The sequence below is a fragment of the Balaenoptera musculus genome, chromosome 2, assembly GCF_009873245.2.
Source record: "Balaenoptera musculus isolate JJ_BM4_2016_0621 chromosome 2, mBalMus1.pri.v3, whole genome shotgun sequence".
Classification (NCBI taxonomy): Eukaryota; Metazoa; Chordata; class Mammalia; order Artiodactyla; family Balaenopteridae; genus Balaenoptera; species Balaenoptera musculus.
The window spans coordinates 11,466,449-11,482,413 of NC_045786.1; the positions used below are offsets into that span (position 1 = coordinate 11,466,449).

The 15,965-nt window shown below is 42.3% G+C and overlaps 1 protein-coding gene across 4 annotated transcripts in view; it reads right to left on the reverse strand.

Annotated features, from left to right (window-relative positions):
- The window catches only part of KIAA1217 (KIAA1217 ortholog), a 325,759-nt gene that overhangs the window by 154,371 nt on the left and 155,423 nt on the right, over nucleotides 1–15,965 (reverse strand). For all 4 annotated transcript variants that reach the window (XM_036844418.1, XM_036844419.1, XM_036844420.1 and 1 more), the window contains exon 3: nucleotides 15,030–15,228. In XM_036844418.1, coding sequence (XP_036700313.1) covers nucleotides 15,030–15,228 — 199 coding nt within the window. The remainder of the gene's footprint in view (nucleotides 1–15,029; nucleotides 15,229–15,965) is intronic.

Sequence of the window (15,965 nt, forward strand, 5' to 3'; positions counted from 1 at the left end):
TAGGAACTCAGTAAGTATTTATTAAAAGAATGATTTTCTTTCTTCCTACCTAATACAGCACCATGTGTATTGCAGGTATTTAAAATGTACTCAAGGGCTTCCCTGGTGGCGCAGTGGTTGAGAATCTGCCTGCCAATGCAGGGGACACGGGTTCGAGCCCTGGTCTGGGAAGATCCCACATGCCGCGGAGCGACTAGGCCCGTGAGCCGCAACTACTGAGCCTGCGCGTCTGGAGCCTGTGCTCCGCAACAAGAGAGGCCGCGATAGTGAGAGGCCCGCGCACCGCGATGAAGAGTGGCCCCCACCTGCCGCCAACTAGAGAAAGCCCTCGCACAGAAACGAAGACCCAACACATCCAAAAATAAATAAATAAATAAAAATTAAAATGTACTCAATTAATATGTTAAATTGAACTCTTTTACTCTTAAAAATGTTCCTATATTACTTGACTCTTTTTATGAAGGCAAATGAAAGCATATGAAAGAACGCTGCTCTAGAATCATGCAAAAGCAAGGGAACTCTCTCCTCCAGGAAAGTCTTCAGCACTGGCCTCGTCCATCTGCCTCTGCCTTGTCAGTACAACAAGCAGTACCAATACCTGGGTGCTAACTGACCATGACTGGGGCCAGGGTTCCCCTGGGGCAGACAAGGGCAGGACGCTGGTGGGGGGAACACCTGAACTGAGGAAACTGGAACATGGTAGAGAGAGGCATGAAGTCCTGTGAAAAGTCCAGCTACCTTTCCATTGTTGGCTCTACCGACATTTCCAAGTGTGTCAAGCTGGGTGATGAGGTGGAAGATAAAGGTAGTTCACCGATCAAATAGGGATCAAAAATAGGAAATGCGCAGAGCAGACGGCAAGACAGCCCTAGCTTAGCAGGCTGGCTCTACAGCTTGCTGCAGGAGGATGTGCACCCCATACTTCTTGCGAGGGTCCTGCCAGTCACGTGAGCTGGAATTAAATACTCTAGTTCAAGGACGTGAACCAGGCCAGACATTTAAGGCCTCCATATTTTCCTGCCAAAGTATGAGGACTACTTTCCATGCCCTACTGTGAACCGATTAAAGCGCCCTCATGTGGTGCTACATTGTAATGACACGTTAAAATCTTTCCTAGGGCACAATATCACCCTGAATCAGTGATCCCCTGACCAGAAGCGCCAGCATCACCTAGGAACTAGCTAGAGCTGCAACTTCTTGGGTCTCACCCCAGATCCACTGAACCATAAATGCAATAAGCAGAGCCAGACGTCTGTGTTTTAATAATATCTCGGCTAAAATTTGAGAACCACTGTCCCAAATGATGTGTCATGAGAAAGGATGCAAAAAGGATTGGCAGGGTGGGTGCCATCTTACGCAGGGGAGGGCTCTCGGATGAGGCCATTTGAGCTCAGCTCTGAATGAAGTGAGGAGGGGCCGTGCAGACATGGGGGCCTGTGAATGGGGGCTGAGTCCAGACAGAGAGAGCAGCATGGGTCTATCCCTGATGTGGCACAGCCAGGAGGCCAGTATGGCTGGGTGTATGCACAGCTTCATCTGTGTACTCTTTGATTTACGTATATTTTAAAGACCTTACATGGTTACCATGTGTCTTTAGTTTACTGAAAATTCCTTGAATACAAGAACCAGATTTCATATATTTTTTAAATAACTCACCATGACACCTTTAACAGTGCCAGGAACTGAACAGATTCTTAATAAATGCATAAATACATGAATGGAGAAAAAAAAATTGAGAAACAGGCAAAACTTGGGGAGGAAAAAAAATGAAGGATTTATTTTTATCATGTTTAGCTTTAATATTACTGGGAGACATTTAGCCAGAGATGCCTGAAAGCCAATTAACACCTTAGAAAAATTCTGAAAGTGGAAAGTTGGTGGGAATATCATTTTTAATGACATCACCAAACTTCTGAGACCTCAAACTCGGCATGATGACATTCGGAGCTTTTCTTGATGGAATCCAGTTAAGTCACTTAGATGTGAAGCAACTTTCATTTGCTAAATCTGAGGATGGGGCTGGGGAGATGTCAGACAGAAAAGTAGTCATGGAAGATGAATCTGTCCCAAGAGTTTAAAATTTTCCCTTGCAATGCTAAGAAACCAAGTTGATGCACTGAGCAAAGGTGGAAGAGGATAGAATAAAACTCAACTCAAAATAAACAGAAAACTTGACGAATCTAATTTTACTGTCTTGAAGAAAGAAATACTTTAAGTTTGTGACAACTGCCATAAACCTGACTGTCTCCTCATATGAGAAAGGAAGTAGGAGGAAAAGAGTGTCCTGAGTCTCTGTGTTAGTGTGTGGGGGCCGCCATAACAAAATTCCACAGACTGGGGGGTTTCACAACAGAAATCTATTCTCTCACTGTTCTGAAGGCTAGAAGTCTGAGACCAAGGTGTCAGCAGGATTGGTGTCTTCGGAGGCTTCTCTCCTTGGCTCATAGATGGCAGTCTTCCCCCCGTGTCCTCACATGGCCTTCCCTCTGCACCTGTCTGTGTCCTAACCTTCTCTTCTTATAAGGACACCAGCCCTATCGGATGAGGGCCCACCCTTGTGACCTCATTCTAACTTAATTACCTTTTTAAAGGCCTTTCTCCTAAGACAGTCACATTCTGAGGTACTAGGGGTTAGGACTTCAACATACGAACTTGGAGGTGGGGGAATAGGGGAAGATACAGTTTGGCCAATAACAGTCCCTCAGAGAGTGGCTCAAACTGATAAGAAACTAAAGACCATCGTGGTGGCGCCGTGGCACTCACCTACTGTCGTGCTCAAAAGCAGCTTCTGGAATGGAGACTGGACCTCATGCAGCTAGGTGAGGTGCAGACAGGACCTCATCTCCAGACCCGAAGCCACTTAGCTGCAATCCCCTGTCACAGAGCTTACTTGAGAAATTCGATGGAAAATCACCAATTCCTTTGCCTAAGAAGATATACATCTACCCTCTAACAACGCAGATGTGAATTTCCCTCTGTTCTTACACTCTGCCTGAAATAGAAGAAGCTGCCACAAATCTCAGTTTCCAGATGTCAGCAGGCGGCTCTCTGGAGGCCACGTTTAGGATGAGGGCACCAAGGATGGAATTTTACTTGGGTATATGACATAAAGCTGGCTTGCATCTTAATATTATTTTTAGCAGTTCATAGAATCGTCTTTAAAAGCAGGTGCAAAAAATGTGTGCGAACTCTTATAGAATTAGATGCATGTAAAGGATTATGTTTTAAAGTCAGCTTTGACAAAACAAGCTAACTTGGAAAGAAACTCTTAAGGGTGCAATGAATTTTGCACTTACCAGAAAAAATAGCAAGGCATAGTCAACAGATTTTAGGTAGAGTTTTTGAGGCAAAGGAAAACAACAGCAACCGGTAAATGAAATTTTTTTCCCCAAAAGTAGTTCAATGTCTCATCTCTTGTTCCAACCAAACTGTAGCAGAGTATATCAGTGTACATCATCTCAATCCAGATACTGTCAAGCTCATCCCTGGAGAGAGTATAGAGTAACAGTTGGTATTATTAGGAATTTGGAATTCGGGGAGAGATTTCTTCTTCAACTCTCTTTTTCCTTTCAAGCCTTCAGCCATGACATGCTTCTCAAATTTTCCTCTCTATCTGAAGTTACCCACCCTGATGAGATGATTAATAGCCAAGGGCCAACCACCTGGGGGGCCAGGTGAATTATCAAGACAGTATGAACTCATTCCCTGTATCAGATTAGATCACTAGAAACCTACAGAGTCCAAAAGACATAACCTCTAATAGGATGGTTTCATACTATGTCCTTGGATTTTGAAGTTTTAGACAAAGAAACTTTCCGTAAAACAACTGTTAAATATAACTGTCTATTACATAATATGATGTCAACAACATTAAGATACAGGGGTTCTTGGATTATAATGTTCTAAATGGGCTGCTATAAACCTCTTCTTAAATCATGAAATTCATGGAGCTCATTACGTTTCTCCTTTTATCTTCTTTTTTTGTCTCAGTTGTAATTACAGCAATTATTCTTATCCTAATTTTCCTGGCACACATATTATGCCCAACTGCTACTTGTATTAATTCTTGTTTTAATGGTTCTTATATACTATTACTGTTTTAAGCCAAATCAAATCTATTTTGGATGTAGAGAAGTAATTTATACCTTATACAGATAAAACTTGCCTTGCTTTCTTCTGTTGTCTTATGAAACTTGATGAAGAGTTCTTTTTTGAATAAGGGTATTTTAACATCAGAAAAAAAAGCATAAACATTATCTAGATCTCTGGGTTTGAATGGGGTTTCATGGCTGTGACAGAGAGAGAGAAATATTTCACACTGGCTTATAGGCAGATTGATTTTCTGTAATAGCTTAGGAAACTGAAGTCACCTTTCCAGCTATTTAGCCCTATAGCTCCACCTGCAGTTTAGAAATGTTTGCTGTTAAGTTTACAAAAAGGTGACCGTGGTCCAGGTTTAGCAACACCCCAGCTGTAAAGGAGGGAACAGAAACAGTACACCTCAAGTCTTCCGCAAGTCTTTTCATTGGTACTCAGCCAACAGACGGTAAATTAATGGTGGCTTGGGGAGGGCTCCGACCCTCAGGTTCCACCAAACCTTCTATTCACCTTCACTGATGCTTTCCCTACCTGCACCCTGTCTGCAAAGCAATCCTCGAGATGTCGGTAAAGGGCACGGAACTCTGTAGGTACCGCATTAACTACATCATTTCCTCAAAGTCTGAGAAATCTGTCCTAAAGTTTCAACCCAGGAATGTTAATAGCAAGGGATTTCGAAAGACATCTGACTAACTTTATTTTTTAAAGTAAGTACAAACAAATCATGAGTCTACACAATCTTTTGCAAGAACATTCTTTCTTATGGGTGAATTTAAGAGCCAAGTGGGTAAACTTGGATAAGTACTCCCTTCTTTCAGAAAACCTCATATATGAAAATCCAAGCTTATAAAGGAAAATTGGGGGGTGATTACTTGTATCACAAAAACATGTTTTGCTATACCAGAGGATTTCTTGAAATATTCCTTTCAGTGGTTAATTCCCAGTCCCAAATCCATTTTTTCTCCCTTAGCTTAAAGATTGATTCACTTTTTTAAAAAATTACCTTTCAGGACATTCATGATATCAAGTGCAAAAAACCTAAGAGACAATCTTTTTGACTCACCCGATATAGCCAAATAGAAGTACTCGAGGACTCCCGTTATTGAAAGGAAATTTCTTCATAACTTCTCTCTTTCCTTATTCTCCAACGCCCCTTGGTCTACTTAATGTTTTTTACTGTGTGGGTGTTAGCAGTTCAGCATAGCTCATTTGTCAAATGAAATCTTATATGAAAGTACAACATTTATAGTAGAGAAAACTCCACAAAACTCCAGAGCTCTGAGGAACACAATTGGGAAACCACACCTCCAGTTCATTCTCCAGTTCACTGCCAAGTCTCTAAAAGTCATCAGTCTGTATCTACCGCTACTTGCCATATTTTCTAGAACGTGAAGAAGAGGCAGGCACTACAACTTCTACAAAAAGAGCAAATCAGACCCCATGTATCTGTCAGGGTTCAGCTGCAGACAACTGAACCAACTCCAGCTTTAAGCAAAAAAAAAAACAAACAAACAAAAAACCCAAACAGATTTATTAAATGGCTTGTGGAATCACTGAACTGAAACTTCACTGGAGAACTGGGACGTTGCAGAACCCGTTTGATGAGGAGGAAGCTTCCGGTCCAGAGTCACAGCCCTGGACCACTGTGACTCCACTTTGGAAGTCAGGAAACTGCTGGTCCTGCTGAAAAGCCAGACCACACCTGCGCCCTCGGAAGGAGAAGAATGGATGCCTGGCACCCTGACTTTCAACCCTATCAAGCGAGTGACTGCCTAGAGACCTCTCAGCAAATGATACTAAAGAAAACCCAAAGCCTCCACAAATGCCTTGGTCCCTACTTCCAGAACCCAGCGCATCTTCTATTCCAGAATGGGCCTGCCTTCCAGCCTCCAAAGTAAAGGGAGGCACGCCAGAAGGAGATTGGAGTGGACCACGCCAGCTGGTCACCAAGTCCTCCCACCCTGCCCACTGAGTTCCCAAGCTAGAGACGATCCTCTGACCTTTTCTTTGATTGCACCTTAAAAAGGTCAGGAACGTGCCCCAAAGCTACTGACCTGCAATCAAACTCTCTTCCGTAAATTTTAGTTTTTATAATATTACATGTCAATCACTACTGGCACTTAGGAAAGCAAATTCCATAAGTGCTTCACTTACTCTATAGAGCAATACACACCTTTCCATTTGTCTGAAATTCATATCTTTTTTTAACTAGCCTAGGGATAGCTCTTCATGCGCAATCTAATACGAAGCTCACAGTCTTTGCCCATAAACCTTCTTGGTTTTCCGCTTTACAGATGGACGTTTCCGCCATCTTTTTCTCTAACCTCCTACCCACTCTTTTGCGCAGGAGGGGCGATTCTGACAACAGAGAACCTTCTGTTCCTTAAATACCCCCACCAGCAAATGGTCACCATCACTGTTACCACCTTTAAATAAAAGAACAGCCACGAAGAAGTGACACGCGTTGGGCAAGTTCTCCTTCAATTAGTTTAAAATACTCCCGAGCCTTTTAAAATCATTCTTGCTTGTTGAGTCTGAGTGTTTAACAGGTAATTTGTTACAGAAATGGCAGCACCTCTGGCTGATGGGCTGGTAAGGGAGGTGTCTTTTCCAAGGCTAACCATTCAGGATACGGTCAACCAAGGCATCTGGCTGCAGGGAGAAGGAAGTTGCTGTTCTTGTTTTCACATGAGTTTTATTTTCAAATTCCTGAGGGTACACAGAAGGGTGGGAACATCTTGTGGCTATCCTTTCCCCCGAGGCCGACCACAAAGAAGCCAGACAGCAGCCCCTGCCCGTGGTTGCATTCCAGACAGACATTTATAAGACAGCAATGATTAAAAGGAAACGACTCCATCATTAAGACCCAGACCTAATATCAGCGGGACAATTTTTCACGGAAATTATTTCTAAAACCCAAATCTACTGCAAAACTGTTTTTACTTTCTTTTGTAAACTTCCTTTCTCCTAATGGTCTCTCTTTTCACTGAAGAGAGAGGGAAGCAGAAATGGCATAAATTCCACTGAGAAGAATTTCATTTGGTTTCTGGATGGGTGGAGGGCTTGGGGACCCCACCACTCTGTACAAGTGAAGATTTAGAGGTGATAGGTTTTTGGAACCCGGTCACGTTCTAAATCAGAGCCACTGATCAAATTCTTTCTTTACCTTTCTGCTTTGTAAATCTCCAAGAGTGACTAGTTGGCCCTCAGCATCAGAAAGATTTCTGGGTTTTGCTGTCATTTGGTCCTGCCTGAAGTGCCAGAATGAGAAGCTCACACCTTGCATGCAGGACAGCATCGGAGAAAGAATATATACAGACACCAGCAATGTCTAACTTCTCTGTCTTAAACAGCAGCTTAGGGCTAAACCTTCTCTCTCTTGTACGGCTTCTAACAGCCTCTGTGCAATGCACCAAGCCCAGCCTCCCCCTGCTTCTCCCTTTCTACTACGCCAAAGTAGTAGAAAGGAGGGATTATCCAAGTGGAAAAATGATTAAGCTGGCAGGTTTATCTCCAGGCACAGGCTGCCTAGAGAGACAGCAAGGTTGCATCCCCTCCAGGGAGCAGGAGTGGTTGGTGGATTGGTCCAGATGTGGCTCCCAGAGCTGGGGGACGGCTCCAGTGACACAATGCGTATGTGCATAAGTGAAGCCTGGGAGCTGGGCTTTCCCAACTCTGCCCCTTCTGGGCTCTGTGGCTGGAGGTCACCCCATGAGATGTGAAGTCCCTGGGGTGACACACAGGCAGCTACTGGGGTGAGGAGAGTGAGGCACTCTCCTTGGGTGCAAAATTTAAGGCTCCTCCCCACCAAACTCAATAATCAAAATAAAATAATATTTTAATGAGACATTTTTAAAAATCAAAATTAATGCAATAACCCATGATGAACCAACTAGGACCATTTTAAATAAACACAAAACCAACAGGACTTGGGGGGGAGATCCTAAAATTCTGTGGATTAAGATAAAAGAAGAGAGGGCAGACAGCAGAAGCAAGAAGAACTACAATTCTGCAGCCTGTGGAATGAAAACCACATTCACAGAAAGATAGACAAAATGAAAAGGCAGAGGACTATGTACCAGATGAAGGAACAAGATAAAACCCCAGAAAAACAACTAAATGAAGTGGAGATAGGCAACCTTCCAGAAAAAGAATTCAGAATAATGATAGTGACGATGATCCAGGACCTTGGCAAAAGGATGGAGGCAAAGATCGAGAAGACACAAGAAATGTTTAACAAAGACCTAGAAGAATTGAAGAACAAACAAACAGAGATGAACAATACAATAACTGAAATGAAAAATACACTAGAAGGAATCAATAGCAGAATAACTGAGGGAGAAGAATGGATAAGTGACCTGGAAGACAGAATGGTGGAATTCATTGCCGCAGAACAGAATAAAGAAAGAAGAATGAAAAGAAATGAAGACAGCCTAGGAGACCTCTGGGACAACATTAAACACACCAAGATTTGCATTACAGGGGTCCCGGAAGGAGAAGAGGGCGAGAAGGGACCTGAGAAAATGTTTGAAGAGATTACAGTCTAAAACTTCCCTAACATGGGAAAGGAAACAGCCACCCAAGTCCAGAAAGTGCAGAGAGTCCCAGGCAGGATAAACCCAAGGAGAAACATGCCAAGACACATAGTAGGCAAACTGACAAAAATTAAAGGCAAAGAAAAATTATTAAAAGCAACAAGGGAAAAATGACAAATAACATACAAGGGAACTCCCATAAGGTTAACAGCTGATTTCTCAGAAGAAACTCTACAAGCCAGAAGGGAGTGGCATGATATATTTAAAGTGATGAAAGGGAAGAACCTACAACCAAGATTACTCTACCCAGCAAGGATCTCATTCAGATTCAATGGAGAAATCAAAAGCTTACAGATAAGCAAAAGCTAAGAGAATTTAGCACCACCAAACCAGCTCTACAACAAATGCTAAAGGAACTTCTCTATGCAGGAAACACAAGAGAAGGAAAGGACTTACAATAACAAACCCAAAACAATTAAGAAAATGGTCATAGGAACATACATATTGATAACTACCTTAAATGTAAATGGATTAAATGCTCCAACCAAAAGACACAGGCTCGCTGAATGGATACAAAAATAAGACCCATATATATGCTGTCTACAAGAGACCCATTTCAGACCTAGGGACACATACAGACTGAAAGTGAGGGGATGGAAAAAGATATTCCATGCAAATGGAAATCAAAAGAAAGCTGGAGTAGCTATACTCATATCAGATAAAAAGACTTTAAAATAAAGAATGTTACAAGGACACCACATAATGATCAAGGGATCAATCCAAGAAGAAGATAAAACAATTATAAATATATATGCACCCAACATAGGAGCACCTCAATACATAAGGCAAATGCTAACAGTTATAAAAGAGGAAATCGACAGTAACACAATAATAGTGGGGGACTTTATAGCAATACAATCCTACCTCAAGAAACAAGAAAAATCTCAAATAAATGATCTAACCTTACACCTAAAGGAACTAGAGAAAGAATAACAAACAAACAAACCAAAAATCCAGTTAGTAGAAGAAAAGAAATCATAAAGATCAGAGCAGGAATAAGCGAAATAGAAACAAAGAAAATAATAGCAAAGATCAATAAAACTAAAAGCTGGTTCTTTGAGAAGATAAACAAAATTGATAAACCTTTAGCCAAACTCATCAAGAAAAAGAGAGGACTCAAATCAATAAAATTAGAAATGAAAAAGGACAAGTTACAATGGACACCACAGAAATACAAAGCATCCTAAGAGACTACTACAAGTAACTCTGTGCCAATAAAATGGACAACTTGGAAGAAATGGACAAATTCTTAGAAAGGTATAACCTTCCAAGACTGAACCAGGAGGAAGAGAAAATATGAACAGACCAATCACAAGTAATGAAATTGATACTGTGATTAAAAATCTTCCAACAAACAAAAGTCCAGGACCAGATAGTTTCACAGGTGAATTCTATCAAACATTTAGAGAAGAGCTAACACCCATCCTTCTCAAACTCTTCCAAAAAATTGCAGAGGAAGGAACACTCCCAAACTCATTCTACAAGGCCACCATCACCCTGATACCAAAACCAGGCAAAGATACTACAAAAAGAGAAAATTACAGACCAATATCACTGATGAATATAGATGCAAAAATCCTCAACAAAATACTAGCGAACAGAATCCAACAACACACTAAAAGGATCATACACCATGATCAAGTGGGATTTATCCCAGGGATGCAAGGATTCTTTAATATATGCAAATCAATCAATGTGATATACCATACTAACAAACTGAAGAATAAAAACCATATGATCATCTCAATAGAAGCAGAAAAAGCTTTTGACAAAATTCAACACCCACTTATGATAAAAACTCTCCAGAAAGCGGGCATAGAGGGAACCTACCTCAATATAATAAAGGCCATATATGACAAACCCACAGCAAATATCATTCTCAATGGTGAAAAACCAAAAGTATTTCCTCTAAGATCACGAACAACACAAGGATGTCCACTCTCGCCACTATTATTCAACATAGTTTTGAGAGTCTAGCCATGGCAATCAGAGAAGAAAGAGAAATAAAAGGAATACAAATTGGAAAAGAAGATGTAAAACTGTCACTGTTTGCAGATGACATGATACTGTACATAGATAATCCTAAAGATGCCACCAGAAAACTACTAGAGCTAATCAATGAATTTGGTAAAGTTGCAGGATACAAAATTAATGCACAGAAATCTCTTGCATTCCTATACACTAACAATGAAAGATCAGAAAGAGAAATTAAGGAAACACTCCCACTCACCATTGAAACAAAAAGAATAAAATACTTAGTAATAAACCTACCTAAGGAGGTAAAAGACCTGTACTCAGAAAATTATAAGACACTGATGAAAGAAATCAAAGATGACACAAACAGATGGAGAGATATACCATGTTCTTGGATTGGAAGAATCAATATTGTGAAAATGACTCTACTACCCAAAGCAATCTACAGATTCAGTGCAATCCCTATCAAATTACCAATTGTATTTTTTACAGAACTAGAACAAAAAATCTTAAAATCTGTATGGAGACACAAAAGACCCTGAATAGCCAAAGCAATCTTGAGGGAAAAAAACGGAGCTGGAGGAATCAGACTCCCTGACTTCAGACTATACTACAAAGCTACAGTAATCAAGGCAATATGGTACTGGCACAAAAACAGAAACATAGATCAATGGAAAAAGATAGAAAGCCCAGAGATAAACCCATGCACCTATGGTCAACTAATCTGTGACAAAGGAGGCAAGGATATACAATGGTGAAAAGACAGTCTCTTCAATAAGTGGTGCTGGGAAAACTGGACAGCTACATGTAAAAGAATGAAATTAGAACACTCCCTAATACCATATACAAAAATAAACTCAAAATGGATTAAGGACCTCAATGTAAGACCGGACATTATAAAACCCTTAAAGGAAAACATAGGAAGAACACTCTTTGACATATATCACAGCAAGATCTTTTTTGACCCACCTCCTAGAGTAATGGAAATAAACCCCAAAATAAACAAATGGGACCTAATGAAACTTAAAAGCTTTTGCACAGCAAAGCAAACTATAAACAAGATGAAAAGACAACCCTCAGAATGGGAGAAAATATTTGCAAATGAATCAACAGACAAAGGATTAATCTCCAAAATATTTAAACAGCTCATGCAGCTCAATATTAAAAAAACAAACAAACCAGTCAAAAATTGGGCAGAAGACCTAAACAGACATGTCTCCAAAGAAGACATACAGATGGCCAAGAGGCACATGAAAAGCTGCTCAACATCACTAATATTAGAGAAATGCAAATCAAAACTACAATGAGGTATCACCTCACACCAGTTAGAATGGGCATCATCAGAAATTCTACAAGCAAATGCTGGAGAGGGTGTGGAGAAAAGGGAACCCTCTTGCACTGTTGGTGGGAATGTAAAGTGATACAGCCACTATGGAGAACAGTATGGAGGTTCCTTAAAAAACTAAAAATAGAACTACCATATGACCCAGCAATCCCACTACTGGGCATATACCCTGAGAAAACCATAATTCAAAAGGACACATGCACCCCAATGTTCACTGCAGCACTATTTACAATAGCCAGGTCATGGAAGCAACCTAAATGCCCACTGACAGACGAATGGATAAAGAAGACATGGTACATACATACAATGGAATATTACTCAGCCATAAAAAGGAACGAAATCGGGTCATTTGTAGAGACGTGGATGGACCTAGAGACTGTCATACAGAGTGAACTGAGTCAGAAAGAGAAAAACAAATATCGTATATTAACGCATATGTGTGGAATCTAGAAAAATGGTACAGATGAACTGGTTTTCAAGGCAGAAATAGAGACACAGATGTAGAGAACAAACACTAAGAGGGGAAAGTGGCGGGGCGGGGGGCTGGGGAGTGATGGTGGTGGGATGAACTGGGATATTGGGATTGATATATATACACTAATATGTATAAAATAGATAACTAATAAGAACTAGCTGTATAAAAAAAATAATAGAATTTTTAAAAAAGATAAAATGACATTGTACAGATCCCAGCGGAAACGCTGGCCTTCCAGGTGGCACCAAGAGTGGATGTGCAGGAGGTCCCAGCTCAGTCTCCATCTGCAGCCTCTGAGGCCTGGGGTCCCAGCTGCGCTTCGCCACCGAGATGCTGGGGGACCCCGCTGCTCCCACTCCGAGGCTCTCTGGGGAGCCTGCTCTTCCCAGGACCCCACGTCTGTGTGTTAAACACAGCCAGGCGCACGGGGATTTTCCCGAACACAAGGCTAGCAAGGCCCCTGGCAGGGAGATTGTGTTTAGACTCTCCCTGACTCACACTTTCCTGTTTATTTCCCATCCCGGCTCAACTGAATTATGCTGTGAAGGCCAGGTGCTGCCGCGAGGACATTCGCAAATCGGCCACAGAGAGGCGGTCAGGGGCAGCACCAAGCCGCCGGCCCAGGGCCAGCCTCATTTTCTGGCCCCGGCGCTCCCCTCGCTGGGGCAAACTTCTCATTCCTCTCCTCTCCCTGTGTTCCTTTGTTTCTATCCACGAGTTGTGGCAATCACTGGCCAAAAACGTTCTCCTGGAGCTGGAAGAATAAGTACCTCCTGTGCATTCCGAATGCGCTGGGACTCGCCAGAACTTCCCAGCAAGGTGCGCTCAGCGCAAAGCAGCGTTTCGCCAAGTGCAGCCACCCCGGGAGAAAACAGCAGCCGCCCTCAGCAATCCCTAGGGCAAGGCTGCCATCGGCTCCTGCAGCCCCTGCACCCAGAGACTTGCTTCCTAAAGGCAGCCAGTATCTACCTGCACTGCCAAGTGCACTTGGCTGTGGGGCAAATTCCTGCCTGCAAGACGGAGGGTCCGTTATTCCACAGGCTCGCTGCTCCCCAGGTATGGGGGAGCGCACAGGCATTTGTTCTTATCTTTCCTTCTACTTTGCAAAGCACAGGCTCTCTTTACAGAGACCTGAACCTCATTCATTTCCTGCAAAGCACAGAGGAGAAATCCCACTCCTTGGCAGGCTCCTGTGCTCCTGCCTCAAGCATGAGTGGGGTTAAGAGAACACTAAGCTCTGTCGTCCAGATGGAAAGCCCCAGCCTGTGTCATCTTGACACTGCCCCAGCCCTGTATGCTCCCTGAGTGCACCACACCCCTGCAAGTCCCGTGCCTTCATTGGTAAATGGAGTTAATAGGAACTGGAGGGACTTCCCACTTCTGCCATTTAATTAACTCTGCAACCTCAAAAAACAGAAACCAGATTTTCTGGGGCTTTCATCTTTCATTTGTAAAATGACGACCCTGGATTATTAAACTAAGATGAAGTATACAAAGTTGAACGTTAAAAATTAATAACAGGGTTTTTTTTTTGTTTGCTTTTTTTGTTTTTGTTCAGAAGAGCTAGGACAATGTCTGAACCCAATCTGCTCCGGCTATCATCTGCAACCGAGGAAACAAAATCAGGATACCTCCCCACGTCCCTCTCTTGTCTTCTTCAAGCAAGGCATCTGCTCAGAGGCAGAATTCAGCTCTCTTCTGCAGAGGCCAGACCCTGAAGCTTTCTGTGGGTTGACCCTGTTTCTGTCCCCTCTTTTTCCTGCCCACAAACAGCTGAAAAACACAGGTACCGACTCAGAACCTTGAGATGGCAGGTTAAGCATATGAAACACCAGCACAATTTGCAAAAAGGTCTAAATCTTTATGGCCTGTACCTTTTGTTAAGGGGCTAGGAGGAAGAAAAAAAGCACAGCAAGATACAAAGTGAATATCCAATATGAAAAAGCAAACGATAAGTGAAGGCAGAAGGATAGAATCCTGTTTTTCCTAAAAGCTTATTGAAAGACAAGGCTATGCCAAACTCTTGCCAAACCCCTCCACTGTTTCATGTGGTGGCAGAGAAAACAGCCCTGTGTTTCTGGCTTTCCTTACCAGTCATGGGGGTGTTGGCCACCTTGTACCTCTTCGTCCTGGAGCCATTCATGTCCTCTCCTGGACGGCCAGACAGTGGAATGGGGCTCACACCCCATCCGTCCACAATTGGGAAACTGTGGAGGAGGTTCCCTAAGAAATGAAGCTCATTCTGTAATCCGGCCCTTGCTGTTCCTTATACCAGGAATATCGACAGGCACTGCTAGTCTCTTGTTTGAGTGACTAACCCCAGCCAGTTCTGAATGTGCCCAGCCCCAAAGACTGGTTGGACTTGCTGCTTCTTCAGCAGGTAACTCCTCAAGGCTTGATGTTAAATCAACAGAGTCTCTGAGTAGTTTGTGTGTTTACAAATCAAGATCAAATTAACATCCGGATGCAGGGGTATGTGTTCAGAAGTATAAACATACACACATGCAGTAATAAAAATTAGAAACTGCCTTTTGAAGCTTACCCAGAGACCTTTCTTTCGTCTGGTTGGTCGACCTCACCACCGGAAGGCTCGCTCGAGTCCGGCTGCCTCTGGAGAAAGGACTTGGAGTTTCTCCCTCAGACATGGCTTCCAAAGAATCTGCAGACGCCTCTGATAAATGCTCCACTGGGTCACCCACGTTGGGAGGTTGAGGACTGTGAGACAGTTTGGGGCTTCTTGTCTGCAAAAGGCATTTGAAAGAAAGTAGAAAATAGCCTATTATTAATTATGCTGAAGATATTTTTAATGCCATCAAGGTCTACTAATCTGGAAAAACAACATGGCAACGAGAAAAAGTCCATCGGAAGGACTAGATACAAAAATAAAGACACAGTGGGTCAAAGTATCAGTTGTGAAAGTTAGTGAGAGAAAAAAGTCCCTGAGTATTCCATTTTAAGATTTTTATCACTGGACATCTACTGTGCAAATGCCATTTCAAGCAAGGCACTGAGGACAAGCCACATTACAGGAAAGAACGATGGCAAATCAATTCCTTTGGCCAGACAAATTCTAGTGGTTGTTATGATCACAGCAGATGGGATTGTGCACGTTTGTATCACCTAACACGCATGATGCACTCGCACCCGACTAAACTGAACACACCCAGTTCTTTAAACTCTTCTATTAAGACTGTTTCCAAAATCAGTAAAATATGATTGTGAGGGAGATATTTCTATCACAGTTGATTTTCTTCTTTTGAGGCAGAAATCCCATAACTTGGATTATGTCTAGTTTTGGTTATTACTTACCTCGCCAATCAACAGACAGTATCCATAATAACTTACACACACACAATACAAAACTGAATTTCTCGCTTGGTTATCTATACTGTAATGGCAAGGGACCGAATGTGTAAAACACTCATAATCTATGTTGGTCAATAACATTCCTTGAACATATACTGAGCACTGTGGGCGA